General features: G+C 40.5%; 2 protein-coding genes across 2 annotated transcripts in view; both read right to left on the bottom strand.

Annotated features, from left to right (window-relative positions):
- flt4 (fms related receptor tyrosine kinase 4) overlaps positions 1-21432 on the bottom strand; it is a 44872-nt gene that overhangs the window by 15331 nt on the left and 8109 nt on the right. Inside the window, exons 2-10 of the mRNA XM_034883195.1 lie at positions 11989-12085; positions 8518-8792; positions 6394-6533; positions 6114-6279; positions 4946-5085; positions 4695-4866; positions 3722-3839; positions 3399-3583; positions 2505-2670 (exon numbers count right to left, since the gene is read on the bottom strand). Of these exons, the coding sequence (XP_034739086.1) occupies positions 2505-2670; positions 3399-3583; positions 3722-3839; positions 4695-4866; positions 4946-5085; positions 6114-6279; positions 6394-6533; positions 8518-8792; positions 11989-12085 (1459 nt within the window). The remainder of the gene's footprint in view (positions 1-2504; positions 2671-3398; positions 3584-3721; positions 3840-4694; positions 4867-4945; positions 5086-6113; positions 6280-6393; positions 6534-8517; positions 8793-11988; positions 12086-21432) is intronic.
- trim105 (tripartite motif containing 105) overlaps positions 16283-21432 on the bottom strand; it is a 24266-nt gene continuing 19116 nt past the window's right edge. The window contains exon 7 of the transcript XR_004658194.1: positions 16283-16323. The gene's annotated coding sequence lies outside the window, so the exon portion shown is untranslated. The remainder of the gene's footprint in view (positions 16324-21432) is intronic.

Below are 21432 nucleotides of genomic sequence, written 5' to 3'. Positions count from 1 at the left end.
TTCATTTCTTTCACACAAAAATGCATTCATGACCACATTTTCCAAATATATTTACAATAAAATTAAGTAATAGTCATTCCAAACAGCTGATATCAGCTGAAAGAGAAGACATAAGATGTGATGTTAATAAGAAGCTGTAGACAAATGCAGGAGAGATGGATGTCTAGAACCCTCACAGTACTGTACAGTACGAGTGATCATGCTATAGCCTACATGTTGTCTATGCTTTTTCTAATTATTGTTGCAGCCCTGAAATTTCAGGAATGATTTTTTTCATCAACTTTTAATTTTTTACAAGTCTGTTTGCACAGATATGAAAAGAATACAGGACATTCGGATGTATTCTTATTACATTAACTTTAGTAAAGTTAAAGTGAAAGGTTTTTCCTATTCCTATTCTATAATGGAATACTGATTTATGTGAAAAATCATTCAAACTTCAAAGATAAAATTCCCTTATGTAGGTAATGCTTCCTGTTCTATAGGTCATGTGTGTTATAAGTGACGATGTTTGCTTTCCGAGCAAAAATTGTTGCCAGAGTTTTGGTCCAACGAGCTTATTTTGAGACATGAATGAAGGGTTTTGGTGGTTTGAATGAATTGTGGAGTTGAGATGTATTGCTTGGCCATGTTGGTAATGCAGACTGTATGAAGAGTTTGGTTTGGTTTTTTGGTATTACTCAACTCTTTCTAGCAACGAGCAACACAACATACACACACACACACACACACACACACACACACAGACACACACACACAGGCTTTGTAGGGCCAGGCTAGCTGTTTCCTCCTGTTTCCAGTATTTATGCTAAGCTAAGCTAACCTAACAGTGTCCTGGCAGTAGCTTCATATGTAATGTAGTGACATGTAAGGGATAATGACCTACATGCGCTAAGTGTGCCTTTATCACACGGCTACTTACTGAAGGAGTCAATAACTTGACTGAAAATATTAATTATAAATGATTTTATTGATTTCATATTAGTTCTCAAGAGTCCTGATCATAACTATTACCTTCAGCAACAGTCTGTTATTGATAACAGCAGTCTGCTCTTCAAAAATAACAGACTGAATAGACTAGAATCACACAACTGACCAATCAGAATTGAGTATCCAACAAAGCCATATAATAATGTATAATAATATTGATCTCTTACTATTCTGTTTAGTTAAACCAAGTTCTGGCACCTTGTGAGGACCTGTCCATTGGACAAATAAGGAAGTCCCTACATTTTGATCGTGTGAGTTTATGTTTGTCCGTGCAATGTGATCAACATAGCCACCATCCTCATCTTATAGAAGTAGGTTCTCCACTTTTTCAGAGAATTTTGTTCAACTAATGTGAATTCTGAGTTTTGTCCAAGGACACACCAACAGGCAGGTGGACTACACAAAAAAAGGGGAACTCAATTCTTATTCAACAAACCAGAAAAGGTTAACGCAGCCATGTGTCTGTCAGCAACCATAAAATGCCACAAGCGTAGACTGTATATGTCACGCGATGTACATGAGACAGAACATGAACTGGACCTCTAGAACAAAAGTTGAGTCTGACCTGCCTGTAGCTAAGGTTCCAGCCACTTGTCAATCGAATTATCTGAAGGTTGGTAAAAAAAAACCTTCATGTGAGTAAAGCAGGTGAAAGTGTGTTTCCATCCAACGGCTTTAAAGCGAATACAAGAGAAAGTCAAGATGAAATCTGATGAGACTGAACATATGTCCTTTGAGTTGTTATTCATGAAATTCAATCAAATATGACTGATTCCATGAGGCATTTTTCATTTGATATCACTTAATTCAGATAAAAACGTGTGGACGGAAACATAGCTACTGTTGTGTGTTTCTGAGTGCATATTCTGGGCGCCTCGTGTCTGCACTCATGTTTCATTGCCCGCATGTAAAGGTCAAGAGAATAGTAATAACTTGAAAAAAGCCTTGTAGGAAGATGGAGGCAGGTTTGTGTATGGCTGTCTAGAGAATCCAGGATACTGTGTGCGGGATTAGGCTGAGATGGAGAAGGGTAGAACAAGCGTGTGTTAGTGTTTATGTGTGTGTGTGTCTGCGTGCGTGCGTGTGTGTGTGTGTGTTATTTGCATGTGTGTTATTTGCCTATCTATGTCAGAAAGTAAGACTGCTGAACCAGATCAGCCACAGAGTAACAGGCACAATATTACTGTGCGAGGGAGGACGCAGGTTGGACAAAGAACAGACACACTTTCCTTTTGTCCTCTATTTACTTCACCTCCACCTTCCTCTTAATCGCTGCACTTTTATCCACCTCCACATCTCTGTCTCCACCCCCTCTTTCTTCTTCATCACCTACCCTTGCTTCTTCACTCAGAGCATGTGGATAATTACACACTGACCTCTTCCTCTTATTTGGTCTTCACGCACCACATCCCACTCCCCTCTTGTCCCGTTTGCTCAAACCTTATCTGCTCCCACACTGATTACAGAGCGTTTTCAACCAAAATATGAGTATGTGTGTGTGTAGTTTTTCTTACAGTCTGCTCTGGGTGCTGTTGAGGACACACGGGCCCCAGGCCCTCCACTGCCAGCTGACAGTGGTAGCTGGGAGACCGTATGCAGTGCATGTTAGAGTCTGGCTGCTACCACTGGGGTAAGGGCTGGATGGGACTGCCACTTCTTTCTTATGGATCTGTGGGGGAACTGTGGAAGAGGAAAGCCAATCAATCAATCCAGCCGGCCAGCCATAATATTTAGGGTAACAGACCTATCCCAGTTTATGTTATTTGGGCAGAACAAGGGAACACCCTGGACTAGTTGCCAGTAACAGGGCTAAAACAAATAGAGAGAAAATCACCATCATATGCCTCATACACAGCTATGAGAGGAACCTAAAAGCTAGACCCCTAGAAAACAGAGAGGAAACCCTGATCAAATTTAACGAACATATAAACTTAACACATACATGTGTTTACATTGACTACTTCTGGTAACTATTCTTAAGAGAGTACAAGAAAGTAAAAGTTACTAATCCATAATGTTACACACATTGTGGCTTTTCATTGTAGCTCCAATGTAATTTACCATTCATGATGGTTTCATTAACTAATTCCTTTTGCATTCCCAGGCCCCACAGCTCTGCCATTCAATCTGTCATCAGCCCTCTTGTGTGCATCCTTTGTTTGTTGATGCAACATCTCAGTTTTTTTATTTCTTTCCCCCAAAATCCACACCACACATTAACTCATTTTTAATACTTATCATAAGACTTTCACAGTTGTGCCGACACTCTATGTTTCTTACTTGTAAAACTAATAAGCCTCTAAAGTGTTGTAGCATTTATTTTAACTGTTGCACATCCATTGTTTTATAATAAAAAAAACATCTGGCATGATCTCCACTGAGGGTACACAGACCAACAGACTAGTTACCGTTGACAACAAGCGTGATGTTGAGCCTCCTCTCCAGCGCAGCGGCACCGTTCCTCAGCACCACAGTGTAGATCCCAGAATCCTCCTGACAAACATCCTTGATCTCCAACGCGTGGTTAAGATGCATCCTCATCCTTTTCATCTTGAACTCTGGGCGCTGGTTAATCAGCTTTCCCTCTTTATACCTGGACACAGAGCACAGCTGCTACATTACAGGATACACTCCAGCTAAATTAATCCGTTAACCTAAGCAGTATGAGGCCTAATTTTGCTTTTGGATATTGCTCATTACATTTAATGAATACACCAGAGTCCCATCTTACCATTGTGTCTCTGGTGTGGGGAAGGCAGACACATTTACTTGTAATTTGAATGACTTCTGGCCAGCAGTTACCTCCACCACTGATCCATTTCTGTAGTTGAGGCTGATAAATGGCTTTTCTGGAAGAAGAAGACATTCCCTCATTTACAGTTCAAGACTCTAAGCTCAAAGTAATCTCCACCATAAAAATCACCTCAGTATCAAAAACTCACCCCCTGTAGACTTAAAACTTCATACAATGTTCACGGAAACTTCTCAAATCACTCCCCTGCGGTTTATCCATACAATATCTTGACTTTGTTGCTTTGCCAATTCATTGCTAAATCAAACAGTGGTTTGAGACATTTCTGTGGATATTCGATCACATCTTCTTGCTGTGACACAGGGTCACTTTTGGAATAAGAGCAACCCCTTAGGATTACAGCACTACATATGTTTGTGGAACATTCCTTTTAAAGCAAGACTTTATCAATTTTCAGAAAATATAATTATTTGTTTTACTTAAATTATATTTGTTTTATAAGCAGTTAAACACCCCTGCTCATTTCAACACACTCAGGTTGTTTTTATGAAACTTTCTTACATGGAACAGCTGAAGACATGAAAGCGGGGAGAGAAAGGGTTAAGACATGCAGCAAAGGGCCGCGGGACTCAAACACAGGCTGCTGTGGTCAGGACTGAGTCTCAGTAGATGGGGCGCACTGTAAACCAGGTGATCTAGCAGGGTGCCCCACTCTTAGGGATTAAATAATCAGTGACCATGAACCATGAACATGGCAAACACCTGCTTAAACAATTATGTTAGCATTTTAGCATTTAGCTCAAGTAGAGCCCCACGGAGCTGCTAACACAGATTTATTCTTGTTATTATTCACAGATACTTGTGATTAAAGTGATTTTTAGGATTACTGATTGATCTATTGAACAAGAAAAAGACCATGTAGTAGGCTGCATTGCTCTGAGCAAGTGCTTACCATAAACTATGACCTGAGTTTTTTGGATGTGTCTTGTGTCCATGCTGGTGACGTTGCAGCTGTACGGGCCCGTGTCTGTGACATTGACGCTGGGGATGGTCAGGATGCTCACAGCCTCTGTGGCGTGAGACAGAGCTTCACGATGGGGCTTAGTGTTCTCCAAAGAGTTTGGCTGGTGAGATGAAATGAAATTCAGCATTGTGTATTAACTGATGCCGTTCAACATGTGACCAACCGTTGCTGCTATGTACTTGTTTGCGAGGGTAAGACCACTGAATTTCCACTCCAGCGTCGAACTCCACCAACGCTGTGCAGTTCAGGGTGAGGGTCTCCCCCTCTATCAGCTCCACTGGCTCCTCAGGAAACAGCTTGACATCGTAAACCTGACTTCCTGTCCGGGAAAGAGAAAAAAGGGGGGAGGTAGAAACAGAGGGACAGAGGGAGGGGAGACAGGTCACAGTGACATCGTCAGCGGTTTTTTCCTTCCTCTCAGGACCAGAGGAAATGACTTTCCTTTGGACCGGAGGAGCCATCCCACTATAAAGAAGCTGTCTGTCACAAGCTCACACTATTTCCACTCACTTGCCAAGGTATGTATCAATGAAGGAAATAAAAGTGGAATACAGAGAAGCCTTTCAAGATAAGACAGAAAAAGGAAGAAAGCTTTGGCTAGTGTCTCTGATATTCAAGCCTCTGCAGTCTCTGGAAACGGCATGGGGTGTAAAACAACCTGCGCTGGTGATGTCTGTGCAGCAGACTGTGATCGCCTGATTGTTTAAACGCTCCATTAGCGCTTGGAGTGAAGACCCGCTCTCAGTTTCTACTCTGACTGATGCTGCTGTTAGTTTTGGCCCAGCAGCGGTGGGTATGAGTTTTCTTTTCGCCCTCTGAAGTGAGAGGGGAATGATCTTCACACGACGTGGCAAAGAGCCTGGGGGTCCCTTAGCTCACTCGCAACAAGAGGGAACTTCAACATGAAACCCCTTTGTCTAAATTAAAGTTTTGTCCAATTTAATTATGCCTTTGCTTTTCTTCTCTTCTCTTCTCATCCTTTTCTTTCTTTAATTTTAATTCTGCTGGCATAATGGCACATGCCAACCTATTAAAAAGGGAGTGGTGTGTTTTCAAGGAAGTCACATAATGAAATAAAATCCTGTAAATGGTCAGCATTAAGGCACAATTGGCCTAATTATGGTGGCAGTGCAGTCAGTCGCGCACCATCTTTGATTTCCTTGCTAATTTCTCTTTCAACAAAAGTAGAGCTTCAAATCTAATTTCAATATTTGTACTGGGCCAGATGTGTTTTTGTAGCTGCTAAAGTTAAGGTTTGTGTGATCCTCAATGTTTTTGCTGGAACACCAGAGGAGACTGAACTCTTTCAACCTTTGGAGGTAGCACAGATATGAGTTTTTTTTTTACCTGTTGCGTGGATCAGGTAGTTGGGAGATTGATATTGTTTGCCTCCCAGAGTGGCAACACACAAAATTCCAATGAGCATCGGCACGCTGTCCACGATCTGCCTGGGAATGGACCAGCCCTGCTTGTTGTCCCAAGTCATCCCGGTTGTCTCCACAGGCGTGGGATACTGAGATGACACACAATAAAAAGAAATTGCTCAGGCTCAAATCATAAATCAAAGCATCACTTGACAGCTTCAATTGGAGGAATAAAGTGTGAGAAATCTGTGGTGAGTACAAACCGTGTAGAGAGTGACATTCAGATCAGGCACGGTGACCAGGCATGGCACTATGACGTGGGTGGAGAAGCGAGTCATTAAAATGGTCTCTAGGTCGTTTTCGGCACTGTAGCTGCCTCTCCTGAGGAAGGGCTGCTCGGGGTCTGGGTGGTAATAGAAACAGGGAGATGTTAAAGTGTAACCTTAATGATGATGAGCCTACCAGCCGGTGTAATGGCAGCTATTACTGAGATAACTTCACGAGTGGACAGCCACATGTCTCGGATCCTGATAATGACCGCAGATGTGGAGTTTATCAATGATTATCATGTAATGCAACAGTTCAGTTGGTCTCCACACAGTAAATAGCCTGCTGCGATTACATATCAGCTCAGAGACAGACAGCCGAGGGGTTTAGTCCTCCTCTAAACAGCGCTACAGTTTCACCCCAAGCTGTCTGATAATGGAAATATCTGTCCTGTTTTCCTCCCTTAACACCTTGATATTTCCTTTCTATTGTGTGTCACTCAAAGCTACTGTCACAGGAGGGCTTCGGGGGACATCACAGCAATTGTTTGACAAATTTACATTGCAGCTGTTATCACCACAAAGTCTTATATTCCCACAGAATGAGTGCACACTATTATAGAAATGCTTATCTCTCAGGCTTTCCTATCAATCCCAGGGACCCTTGTACAGCAGCCAAGGTTGGTGTGTGACTACTCGCTTCTTTTTGTGTTTAAAAACAAAAAATTCAAGATGATTTTTTATAACACTTTTTTTCTCCCTCACTCAAAGCTATGAATTTAATCATCTGCAATCAAGGCCAAACAATAGGTCCTATGGAAAGGTTTATATTTCTGCCCCTTGATGGTCAAAATACACACAGGTAATAGAAATAATACACAAATCCTCGCAGTTAAAGTTCTTCACAATAAATCACTGCAGGTGTGTGTGTGTGTGTGTGTGTGTGTGTGTGTGTGTGTGTGTGTGTGTGTGTGTGTTTGTGTGTGCGTGCGTGTGTGTGCGTGTGTGAGAGGGACAGAAAGAGAGAGAGAGAGCATATACACATCCAGTACATTCATGCACACTACAGTCATGTGAGTATGAGTGTTTGGATGATCGGGTGTAGCAGAGACAGGGTAAAAGTGCGACGTATGCCTGTCTAACTCGATCCACATGTGACTCTTCTCATCCCGACAGACGCTGGGTCTAATTTATGGCTCCAATTTCATCTGCTTCTGATCAGCCTCCTGGTTGAATCTGTGGAAACTGTTTTGGCTCCTTGTCAGAGAGGATAAACAGTCGTTTCACTTGAGTGGACTGGTCAGCAGCATTCCCTTACATGACAATCATCTGTCTCTCTCCCACTCTGCTTATCCACTCATACTTCTACTTTTCTCCCACGGCACATGGAGCGAGGCGAGAAAAAAGTAAAGAGGCAACCCTGAAGGCCGGGCTCAGAGTGTTAAAGTTGACTCAAATCAAGAAATTAGCAGTCAAGGCTCTGAATCCTAATGCCGTATGAGACACGGTTAAACTGGGAGAGAAAATTTAGCAAAACATGTTTTATTGTGATGTTGTTACCAGATTCAACACTGAAGTCTGAAAAGTCTCTTCTCATGTAAAGTAAAGGAGAGCTGCTGTTATATAATTCAATATAAATATGACAACATATCCTTTCTCGAATTAGAAAAGGCAACGAGCTGCTGATTTCTACCTCCATCAAACACTTTGAATCTCTAATTTCCGAAACATTAATCCCGCCAGCATCCAAGGCGTTACTGAGGTAAAGTAAACCACTTCCAGTTGAGCAGTGGCTGCTTTGATATTGAAGTCATAATCAAACAGGAGATTGGTTTCAGTAGGAAAACTCTGTTTTCTGTGAACCTCCCAAGGAAAAGAGAAACTGAAGACTAAAGTCCACACAGCCAAGCCAAAGAGCTGCAGACCAGGTCAGGCGGGCAGGAGATGAGACATGCTCTTTTTAAACACAGAAAAAGCTCAGACAGCAAAATGGCCCCCACAAACTGCAGACTCGCTACTATTTTCTAAATAGAAAAGAAAACAAATTTTCAATTTTCAATTTTTATTTACTTGCGTCAGCACAGTGCACAGTGTGTGTGGGTTTGTGGGAGTGTGACTCACCCCTGACAAAGACATAAATGCTGACAGCAGTGGTTCCAACAATCATGGCCTTGACATCCTTGTAATAGCAGCGATAGTAGCCCGTGTCTTTGGCCTGCGCCCCGATCAGGACCAGGCTCTTGCAGTACGGCCTCCCGGGCTGCCCCGGACACTCGCTGACCAAGGCGATCCTCTGCCCGGGGGTCCTGGTGGTTGGCAGGTGGGCCTGACGGTCGCTTAGCTCCTGACCCACCAGAGTCTGATCAGGCCAGGCCCAGGCCAAAGTGTGCTGTCCCCTGAGGAGGACACGGGACAGAGTTGACGTTAGTATGAGCCTCGGGGTGATAAATCATCATCCACGGGTACAATCTGGAATAAATGGATAGGTTCAAAAACTGTTGTGGCAGACTTGGAAAAATGTAAACAGAATCCTTGAAATGATTTTAAAAATCAAAAGTATTTTGGTATCTGTCATATTTACATGACACTACCAGGCATGTAATAGGTAATAACTGTAAAGTTGAGAGTGTGCATGTGAGTGGAAACAACTGTATGCATATTTATTTGTGTGTGTGCGTGTGTGCGTGCGTGCATGCGTGTGTGTGTTTTGCTGTAAATGTCTCCATGCATCCACACATCCCTGTTTGCTTTGTGTTTGCAGTAGTGGACTGTAACTAAGTACATTTTCTAGTTTTAATTTTCGTCTAAGTACAAATTTGAAGTACTTTTACTTTACTTGAGTCTTTTCTTTTCATGCCATTTCTACATCTACTCCACTACATTTCAGAGAGAAATATTGTACTTTTTACTACTAATTTAGTTACTAGTTACTTTACAAATTAAGATTTTTACACAAAAAACAACCGTAGTTTACAAAATCTGATGTGTTATTGTAAATTAATCTATCTAACAATATAACGGCCTACAGCGGAGATGATTAGACCACTGAACACACAACTGTTTGGATCTTTTCTAGTTTCTAAAATGTGATTTTTCTGCATTGACTACTTTTACTTTTAATACTTCAAGTACATTTCCCTAATGATGCTTACATACTTTTATTTAAGTGAGATTTTCAATGCAGGACTTTTACTTGTAACAGAGTATTTTCACAGTATGGTATTAGTACTTTTACTTAAATAAAGGATCTGAATACCTCTTCCACCACTGGTGCTTTGTCACATAAATTCAGTTATGGTTGGACATGTTAACCCGGAGGTTTTATGAGCAAGATTGAGGGGATTCATAATGGCTGCCTGAAAAATGATAGCTATGCTTTCACCACCTGCCTCCACCGACCAATGTCCACATTTGCAGACAGTGCCAAAGTGTGATGACTGGAAATAACTGCAAAAAATCCATAAGTAGCAGTGAAAGTATTCTGTGGGTGATTTTCCAACCCAAATAGCGTCTATCTTTCTAGACTCAAGAAAATTATACATTACAAAGACTAGATTTTCTCAAATGAGACTGACTTCCGTTCCCAGGAGATTCTCAGTAGTGCTTGCCATGTGAGGTTTAAATACAAACAATCATATAAGACCTCTGTTGGTAAATCTCCAAACTTATTATCAGCTTTTCAAAGACATCTATTTTTTAAACTGCAGAAACAAAAAGTTGAATGGAGTGACAGCTTAACAGCTTGGCAGCAGGCAGCGCATCCCAGCTCTCATAAGGATAAAGGACAGTTATTATGGGTGAAGTCATTTTTCACTTTGACTCAGTTTTAATCAACGTTGGCTGTGTTTTAAAACAAAAACATATGTGTCTAATCGAATATGAATTAAAAAAATGTTGGTGTATTTTTCACGGATTTCAAGGATAAACGCTGTTGATTCAAAGCCCCTACAAATTTTCTTCATAAATAAAATCAATTTGAATTGACTAGTTTCTATTACAAACACACTAAATTGACTGTATTTGCATATACAATCCTGGGAAAACTGGACTAACATTGTTTGTTAACAGTGTATCAGTAGTGGAAGATCTATTTAGAGTAAAATATTAACAGCACCCTGTGAAATTAGTAAACAGCTTGCATTAAAAATGTAATTTAAGTAAAAGTAACCAAGCATTACAAGGAAAACGTACTTGAATTATTAAAGGTCCTCAATGCAGAAACAAGACTCTTGTGAGTTTTGAGCCATATATTACATCACTTGATTGTAACACTCACGAGGAAGAACTTAATGTTTATCAAGTCATCTAATGATTATTTTTTCGACTCATTGTTTGGTCAGTAATACGTTCTTGTTTTGTTTCATACTGTAGTTTAAGATATGGAAAAGCAACAAATTAGAGAAGCTGGATGTACAACATGTTTGGCATTTTTATGTGAGTAGTGAAAGTTCTAATTTTATACACTACCGTTCCAAGGTTTGGAATCTCCTGCCACAAAGGTTGATTGGGCACAGTTAGAGAGGACTGAAAGGACTAGTCTATTCATTTATATATTTGCATGGCCTTCCATGCTTTTAGGTTGTAGAAAGTCCTCTTTACAAATATGTTATTTTGTATGAAGGGTTTGCACACAACAAATTAATGTGTACAAATATAGAGAACAAAATGCTGTAGAATGGTCAAGCAGACAACCAAAAGGGCAGAAAGAGACAAAGATTCTTCTGGGCAACAGTTAAATATAAAGTGAAGAAATCAGTCATTGGTGAAAGAAACTGGACATCAAGTGTGTGTATGCTCGAATGAGTGGGGATAGCTTTGAGAGTTATTTATCCAGCTTCGGGATCAGACATATTCACATTACAGACATGTTGTCACCATAGACTGTGTCCCTAAAGTCTGACTAGCACAGAGAACAGAGATGCTTTGTACATTGCACACATTCATTGTCATGCATGAGTCACTCCAGGGACACTGATTCCAGGGGTTACATGAAAAACAAGAAAGGGTCAATACATCAATGGGACTTGGACTACAATGTTTAGTAACACAATCTGCAAATAACACATTTGGTGTCTGAATTATAGGTTTGTATCTTTGTTAAACGTGCCTTTATTGAAGGGAAGAAAAAAACATCAATAGAACAGCTGGTTACAAACTTTGGAACGGTGTAACTGTATACCATTGGGGAGTTTAATCCAGAACAACGTCCCATATTTTATTAGCTCATCTGTCATAGTTTGTATAAAATCTTTGGATGACACCTGGTAACAACTGTCACATAAAATGAAGTGAAAAGTATATTTCTCTCTGAATTAGAAGTATAAAGGGAAAAGAAATATCACTTGTCAAGATTGATTGGTTGGTTGAATGATTGATAACATACCACCACAGCAATGTACACTAATAATGTCTTGTGGCATTTTTGGGTCATTATGATGAAAAAATAAGAAGCCTGAAATAACAACAAAGGCATGCACAATTGCACGTATACACTTCCAAACCAGAGCAGCACACACACACACACACACACACACACACACACACACACACACACACACACACCAACACACACACACACACACACATACATACCTGCATGTAATGGTAAGTGATTCGTGGACTGGAATTACTAGGTCGTCTTTGGAGCTGTCGAGGATGGGCGGAGTCATAGAAAAGCCGATCACCAGACCTGAGGGAGCGAACACGGCAACTGCATTAGATTCATGTTACACAGTCAGGACCTAGGGGTTTTGACAGAGCTGCTGTTAGGCTGTTGAATCACCTAAACACATCTCCCAATCTGAAATGTGACACAACAGCAGCTCAGATAGCACATTGTTCATTACATTTACAAGCTGTAAAGCAATTTGCAGGCAAAGCACTCGGTCCCTGACGCTGGGAACCCAGGCAGAGAAGACATGGCCCACTCAGGAGGCGTTGCTGCTCAAAGCTCTCTGCTTCCACCTCTGAAATAGCAACAAAGACCATTAGCCCTTGATTCATTACCAATGCATTCACTTCGCTGACTTGTGCTTGGTTAATGTGGCTGGTCTAGAATGTCATTACTGTCCCAGAGTCCCCTCAGGGTGCTATTAGCGCTTAGTCTGGCTCAACACCTACAGTCTATCGTATAGAAAAGTGCCACCATGAAGTATGCCCCACCTGGTGATCATTTGAGATGAAAAACACACACACATACACACCCACACACACTCGCACACACAGCTAGCACAGACCGAGTGGGCACATAAAGATGGAGAGGCTTTCTTTGCATTTATTTCAGCAAATTTTGATTATTTTTAACCTCACAGTGTGTTTGAAAATGATACGTGTGCTGTGTTTCTCGCATTGTATGGTGGTCCCAGCAGAGAGAACAAAGCAGGACAAACTATCCAAGGACAACTACAGCAGCAATTTGAACACCTGAAAGCCTACATTGATTATTTTTTATAATTACTCTCTTTTCTATAGACATTTCAACGTGACTGACTCACACTTCTTCAAGCATGTGTAATAGCACGTGTGACAGACAACAGGCTTCAGCACCAGCAGCGGGGAAGCAGCAAGAATGGTTTCACAAGAGTCAGTTGTGACCTGCTGCCAATTAAAACCCCGAGCTCCGGACAGCTGCCATTCTTATACACAAGCCTCACTCCTTCAACACATCCTGCTTACCAGGGAGCAGAATAGAGCAAGGTTAGTCCCATGTAAATATTTTGTTAATGGGGTTTACAGTAAAGGCTGATCCCAATGGAAGGAGACTGATCAGCCCGGGTTCCTCTAATACTGGAAAGAGAGTGAAACTCAAAGACAGCCTCAACTTTGAGTGCTTAGTCATGAATACAGTAAAGTAAACTTTTACACAGCAAGGTCGACATATATAGATATATATATATATATATATATATATATATATATAGATATATATATATATCTACATATATATATTTTTGTATGGCCTTCCTTTGACACGACTTATGTATTTCTACTTCAGTTAGAAGGACTTCACTGGAACACTCTCTAAAACATGACAATACTCACAGCCACTTTCCTGCTGCATGGCATTCTGCTATATTCATTCTATTTTTTACTCTGAATTACAACGAATTCCTTCAAATAAAGAAAGCGTATCCAAGCTATATAAGGATTACAGATACAGTTTATACTGTAAAGTTTATTTCATTAGCATTTCATGTCAATATTATATCATGTCATTAACTTACTAGAGTACATAGTTTGACATTTGGAAAATATTCGTATTTGCTTTTTTGCCGAGTTTGAAGCGATTAATACCACTCTCATATATGTTTGTATTATCACCGATTTAATATAAATCTTGTATTATGTATATATGATTTTACAGGCGACGGACATGTGGGAACTATTTCTTGGCCTTACACAATTACCTCCTGGAGTTCCTCTTAGTTGTCCGGCAACCTCACAGTGAAAATAAAACTGAGCCTAACCAGTTTTTATAGGGATTAAACAAACAAGATACATGTTAATAATATATGATAATACATGTTAATAAGTGAGCTTTAGGGGTCTGTTATGCACATTCCACTGATTTTACACAGCGCAGTCTGTTTACTGGTGTTGAGGAGTGATACTGCATGTGTGAAGAAGTTGTATCAAGCCTTCTGTGTCTCCAGAGGGAGGTGTGCAAAGTCTGATAAAACGTGCTCCTCATCTCTGCTTGAGGCTAGCAGCTCAAGCAGCTTAGACTACAGAAGCCGCTACACCAGCACAACCTATACATCCATAAGCACAACACGCCCAAATATCTGACCAAACTGTCAGCACTCAAGTTGTACTGTGGGTAATGCAGGGGACAGGTTTTGACAAGGAAGAAGAATGCATGTAAATTAAAAAAATGTCTTTGCTGCATCAATTTGTCTAACAATGGTCTACGAGTGCAGTGCTTAATTGGTGGAGTACACTTTTAACAAGAGTGGTTCAATCTTCTCATCTGTTTTATCGCCAACAGTGAATAATGTATTTCCCTAAAAGTTGGACTCTTCTCACATGCTTTACTGGTGTTGAACTTCTTACTTTCTGTCATGCTTATAATATGTTGATTGACATTGCAAATGTCATAGTTCATCTCTGCTGGGGATCACAGTTGAGACAAGCAACATCTGTTTTGTGTCTTTGCTCGGATATTAAAAGTGACATCATGCTAATTTAAAACCACAACATAACACTTGTGTGATTGTGAAAGCAAATATCGGGATGGTGACAGAAAACAAACATGTTACGCCACTGAAGTGAGAAGTGGTGGCAGTGCATGAATCATTCCCAGCTTGGCTCCCAACAGGGTATTCCTTCCTTACTCTTTCAGAGATCTTTAACTCTGTCCCCGAGGAGAAGCAAAGTTTTTCCAACATATTGTCTCAGCTCAGATGTGAACCCACCACCAACTTCAGTCCCATCCCCACCCATCTGCAACAGATCCCAGCTTTGTCCACTCTTCCTCACACCTGAAATGCCGTGAGGCCAAACAGTGGAGAAAATATACACAGGGCCCCCCAAGAGCTACATACAAGGGGAAAGTGTGAGAGGAAATTCCTGTCAGGACAGCTATACTATTCTGGCTTTAGATGGAGAGCTATGTAAAAGCCTGGGAACTTGTATCTTACTATGACATTCAAGTAGTAGACAAACTTAGAGTGAGAGGTAAAATCAGAATTTACAACAACTTAAAAGCTGCTCTAATCTGGTATTTGTAAATCAAAAATGGATTACTTAGTTGTACTGTGACACAAATTATCACTTGACACTGGAGCTCTATGGAGCTTTTTAGCTCCTTTCAGCACATTGTTTTTGGTTTTCTGGCCTTCAACTTACTGTTCTATTCATTCTCCCGGCTCTCGTAGCTAGTGAACACAATGCAGCATTGAGCAGCTAGACAAACAAATCTCCCTCAGGAGTTGAAGGCCACCAAAACAGTGCTCAGATCTCTGCAGGGTTAACGGAGACAGCTAGCAAGACTATCTGTCAAATCTGAGTTTTCCGTTGCATGACTTAAACAACGTTCTACCAAAATAAGTTCCTTCCCGAGGCTTTTTTGCTGAAGCACCGTTGCTCTGTCGAGCTCTTAGCGCTGCCCAAGATGATTGTGATTGGTTTAAAGAAATGCCAATAAACCGGAGCACGTTTTTATCCCATCCCAGAATGCTGTGTGAACTAACCACACCCACCTCCGCAGCGCTGTGGAGGAGGGTCTGGCAATGGGAGACTACCTCTGTCCTTTCCAGGGAATGTCACCACAGACACCCAGTACGTAATACTGCAAATGTGAGGGCCTTGATCACCATTGTATTACGTCATTTGGCGATAGATAGGGACTTAACAGGCATTTATTTAAGTACAAATATTTGACATTATTCCTAAATATAACTACTTTTTAAAGGAATGTAAAGTATACATTCCTTAAAATATACAAGTATATAAGTATAAGGCAAAGGAGGAAGTAGTGTGATCTTGCTGTCACAAAACAAAAAGGAGGTCCGGGTGGATGGTTGGGGCATACAAAGCGGGCCGATGGCTGCTGTCTGCATCCTGTTCTCTACCAGTAGTCAGTGTGGTTTCTAACCACAACTACCAATCCTTTAGCAGTTTAGTTTAATAGTTCAGTTGTCTAAACTTAAAGGTCCCATGGCATGATACTTCCACTTTATGAGGTTTTTTAACATTAATAATAAAACTAACCCCCCCAGCCTCCACCTTGCTCCCCCTCTCTCCTACTCAAAAGCTACAGACTCAAAAATGGCACATCCTAAAGAAAGCTCATTGTGGGACTAGCTCTAATGGCTGTAATTCTGCACCAAGGTTGAATTTTGGGAAAGAGACTTCAGATACAGAATTAGGGGACCACCGAGGTCTATATAAAAGCATCCAAAGAGTACCATGTCATGGGACCTTTAACCAAGCCTTAACTGTATACGAATCTCTTATAGACAAATTCAGAAGGCATTAAAAAGAATACTTGTTTTGTTGTTTAGGTTGAAGGACTTGTTGCTTCCAAGCCCCTATGTGTAATACAACAGAAGTGATAATATCATGAGTGATAATATCAAACAAGACATTGTGGCAGGCGATTCACACGGCCACCCACACAGATTCCTTCTTCATTGTTCTATAAACATATGCCGTAGTTATATAAAATATAAAAATATAAGTATAAAAATATACCCATTGTGAAAACAAAGTCCAAGGATGAACTTCCCACTGCACAACACGGCAGACATTTACATATTGTATATATTCAACAGAAAAACACAACATGAATTGAAAATATTTCTGAGCTTTATGGGAAAATATAAAGAGAATATAGAGTACAGGCTGATGTGCAGTGACATGATTTTTCTTTTCGAGTGATGTGCTCTGGGATAAATTGCTGCTGTAGCTGAGTCTCAATGATAGATGCTTCCCTCACAACCAGTTGAGACACTGCACACTGACAGACAGGATGCAAATTGTAAAACTCTTTGAAATGTCAAGACTGACTGGCATGCTCTAAGAGAGACAAGACATCAAGATGTTGGGGGTGTATTTTGGCAGGGAAAAATATCTATTTACTGTAAAGGGAATATTTCAGCTTCTGCTCTTTGAATTACTCAAGTATAGCAAGATAAACTGATCTTGTCTATCACAGGACAGCAAGAGTGTTTTACACCAAAGGGCAGAGATGGACATTACACCCATATGGAGACACAAAGCTAAAAGCAAGCAAAACAATTCACAGATCAATCAAACTGATTCAATTCATGACAAATATGCTGGTGCCCCGAGAGCTCAGCAGTCCTGACACGGCCCATATTTCCAGGGCAAGTTTGAGGCTAATGTGCACCACAATACTTGGATCTCTTATACATCACTTGTCCTCCTAAGTGGCTCTCTCATAACTGCCAAAGGAGGTGCTGCAAAGTCGTAACTTAATGTGTGCTGGGATACACATGGCTGCTGGCCAAAACAGCCACAACTTCTCTGCTGTTTGGACACTTGAGATTGATGACAAGTAGGAAGGGGCATTTCTCCGCCTTGTTGAGTCTTACCCATGATTCTCCAGGAGCTGCTAGCTCTTTCCCTAAGTTTCCCAATCATGAACATGTTTTTTTGCCAGATGTCGATATCTTCCATATGGATGTGCTGTATAATGTATAAATCATGTTTCCAAACTGTGAGACACCAGATATGGAGGCCTATCATCCTGTCTACATTAATGGTTTGAGAAAACATAATAATCCCATTAGCAATTGTTTGCACTCTGTCAAACATAATTAAAAGCACACGCTGCTCCAATGTCCAGCTATGTGTGAATGCCAAAGAAAACCAAACACATCAATTCACAGAATATTATGCCAGATAGCATATCTTGTCATGATAATAAACACGTTTTCCTGCTAGGACCTTTCATACTGCGTCTCTTGACAGATTGTTATGACGGTTATCACTGAGTCAGCTCATTTACTTTAATATGCCTTTAACAGTAAAGCGTATGGGGGGGATTCGCCATACATCGTGATTGTACAATATATGGACTCTCCTAAAACAGCTGTTCTAGCCGATGCACAAACAGCTGTGTAGGTGGACAGTGAGTAAGCCGAGCTGCAGCTGTGAACTCTGGCTAAGGGAGAGTGTTGTACCTTCTGGACACAAAGCTGCAGCTTCAAAAAGAAAAAGACTGGCTCAACAGTGTCTGTATACACTGCGACAACATGTTTTTAAGTTCACTCTTGAGTTAAATCTGAGACTTGTTTTCATTTATTACATAAACTCCTTATCTATTGTTTATATTAACTATGCATTAATGTTAAGCCACTGGCTTTCATTCATTTCTGTGAGATATCAAAGTCAATCAGTGAACTGCTTAAGTTGTGTAATCCATCACAGTAAACATCTTGCCTGCATTTCTTTTTTTCAGGGAGTTGTAATCATTGCAAAGTGAAGATTGATTTGAAAAAAAAATCATAATTACAGTGTAATTTTGACAAAAATAAATGCGGAGTTGTTTACTGTCACTGATTACATATAACTGGCAGATAATCGATTTTTTTTTACACAGTACAGACATTAATGGAAGCCATTGGCTGCTTGGAAGGTAAAAAAAATACACATTTAAAAAATGAAAACATAACGGCATGGTATGGTTGGCAGTGATGTAAAGTATACTTGATGTGAGATAAAATATGCAAAATTGCGTGGATGGCCCATTTTTCAAATCCTTATTCTATAGATAACAACATGTGAAAGACCATCAACATCTACCTATTCAGAATGATTGCTTGGCTAGACAACACAAATGGATGCTGGTTGGCTTGTTGGCAACCACCTTACGAATGTGAACAGGGGGCAGAGAGCCAAAACATTATTTGAACTTGGTTCCCTTCTTTTCCCATGCATTCCAGCTGGTGGTGCAGAGATAAGCAGCAGCTTTGGCTGATTAGCTTCAACTAACAAAAAGCATCATTTTAACCTACAAAGATAAAACAGGATATTTCAACACTTGACTCACTCGTTCTGTTATCGTATGATTACACAGAGCATAAACTAACATTTACATGTATAAAATGCTGCATTAACAGTCTCTGGCGGTAAATTGTTAATCTTGCTAAGCCAATTTTATAGGTTTTAAGCATGACTTCATAAACCTCATAGTCTGACACACTAATCACTGGGGATTGTCAAAAATAATTCAGCAATTACTGAAGTTAAACTTTTCATTGGCATTCATTTGACATAATGATAATGATAATGATACTGATAAGCTATCCTTTATTAGTCCCACATAGTCCTGTCTTTGAGAAACAAAGTGCTCACAGAACATGTCCTTGTAAAAACTTGACATCGCTCTTGTGAAATGTGCTTTCTCTGTCGTTGTGGAAAACCATTCTCACTGTGGCAGCCATGTGTGTGTACCCTGCACCAGCTCGAGCTAGATCTGCCCGGCAAACATTAAGGTTTGAATTGCTTACACAAAACTTTCAGGCTGATATTTGTTTACAACAGCTAAAAGAGAGGGACTGAGGTAAAAATGAAATTCAGATGAAGAGGAGGCAGTGAACAAAGTTCAAGCATGCCAGCCATTTAGAGATGGTTAGTAGGCTACATTAGACACACGTGGGGTCACACAGCTGGTCTTTCTGCCTTTTCTGTGCTGATTACTTCTGTCGTGATGGAAGAGCCAGATGTATACGTGAGAAAAGTACCAGGAGTCTGAATTTTTCAAGGACAATTGTGCCTGATCACTCAGGCTGCGCATCAGGCTGCACTTTGATGTTTCAGCTTCACATGCCTGGTTGGCAGGGGAGAAAAGATGTGTGACTGGCAATTGAGGTGTTCAAACAGCATGCCAGAGGAACATCAGCAGTAGCTCTTTATTTATGTTTGAAGGGCCAGAATACCAAGAAGGGCAGGGGGAGGGGACTGCTGCATGTGAGAGTTTTGCAAGAGTTTAGTGCTGTAAAATATGAAAATAATTTACCACAATATCTCCTTTTTGTCAGGGAAGCCAGGGTACAAAGTAGAAATTCCTCCAAATTAAAAGGAATAGTTATATACAATTGGGTAAATGTGCTTCTTTTATGTCTTACTGAGACTTAGATGTGGGTTCTATGAATAAAACAAGATCAGCTGAGCTTCAAAGGTGCTGGAATCTAGATTGTGTTATCTTCTTACAGAGCCAGGCTAGCTGTTCCCCTCTACTTGCAATCTTTATGCTAAGCTGGTATGGCTGGATGTGGATACATATTTACCTTACAGGCAGCAGAGTTGTATCAAACTTCTCATCTGAGGCTAGTGTGTCTGATATGTGTATTTCCAGACAGGGGTTTCAACACTTTTTAAGCCAAGGCCCCCTTTAATGAAAGAGAGACGGAGCAGGACCCCCTACTACATATAGTATTGTATAAAATTAAGTTGCGTATTAAACTAGTCCTACAATTACATGTAGGGTGGCCTAAAGCCTTTATGCATACCTGTTTTTGCATGGAATACTAAGCTTTTAAAATAGCCTTATAATTGTTGGCACAATTTTATGAAATTAGGTTTTCATTTTAACATACATGTGGCACACTAAATCCTCAGGATTAACTGTATCTTTGGCTGGCTAGCTTAGTGATCACCTTACCTATAGGTCAATAAGTATGCCTATCCTCAGTGGGGATTTATATTTGCTAATAATCTGAAGGATTTATATTCATCCATCCCCCGCCCCCCCAATTGACTCTGCTGGCCACCTTTTTGAACATCTCTGCTTGAAGAAATAGAAAATGTTGAAATACCGTAGCCTATTTTTTTCTAAAGTGCCACAAAGTCAAACAAGTCAAACAGAGTTTCTTGTTCCCTTGCTTAATGATGGCTGCAAGTGAGTGTGGGTTATGTATGTAGCACTCCAGTATAGCCTCAAAAATGTCCAACTAAAAGATTTGTAGAGTTACAGAGGCAATTCTATTTTCTATTTGAATGTTCTTTTTGGTTAGGATTTTTGGCACAATGAACAATGAACTGTATATATATATATATATATATATATACACAGTACAGTTGGACACACCTTCTCATTCAATGCGTTTCCTTTATTTTCATTACTATTTACATTGTAGATTCTCATCTTGACTGGGTTCAGGTCCGGTGACTGTGGAGGTGCAGCACTCCATCACTCTCCTTCTTGGTCAAATAACCCTTACACAGCCTGGAGGTGTGTTTGGGGTCATTGCCCTTTTGAAAAATAAATGATGGTCCAATTAAACGCAAACCGGATGGGATGGTAAGCCGCTGCAGGATGCTGTGGTCGCCATGGTAGCCTATCAAAAAAGCAAAGGGTGGCTACTTTGAGGAATCTAAAATATAAAACCCATTTAAGAGTTATTTCAAACTTTTTTGTTAAGTACATAATTCCACATGTGTTCATTCATAGTTTTGATGCCTTCAGTGAGAATCTACAATGTAAATCCATCCATCTCCATCCATCCATCTTCGACCGCTTATCCGGTATCGGGTCGCGGGGGCAGCAGCTCCAGCAGGGGACCCCAA

The sequence above is a fragment of the Etheostoma cragini genome, chromosome 10, assembly GCF_013103735.1.
Source record: "Etheostoma cragini isolate CJK2018 chromosome 10, CSU_Ecrag_1.0, whole genome shotgun sequence".
Lineage (NCBI taxonomy): Eukaryota > Metazoa > Chordata > Actinopteri > Perciformes > Percidae > Etheostoma > Etheostoma cragini.
Note: the sequence above shows the minus strand (reverse complement) of the source record. Positions and strands in the feature narration are given on the sequence as shown.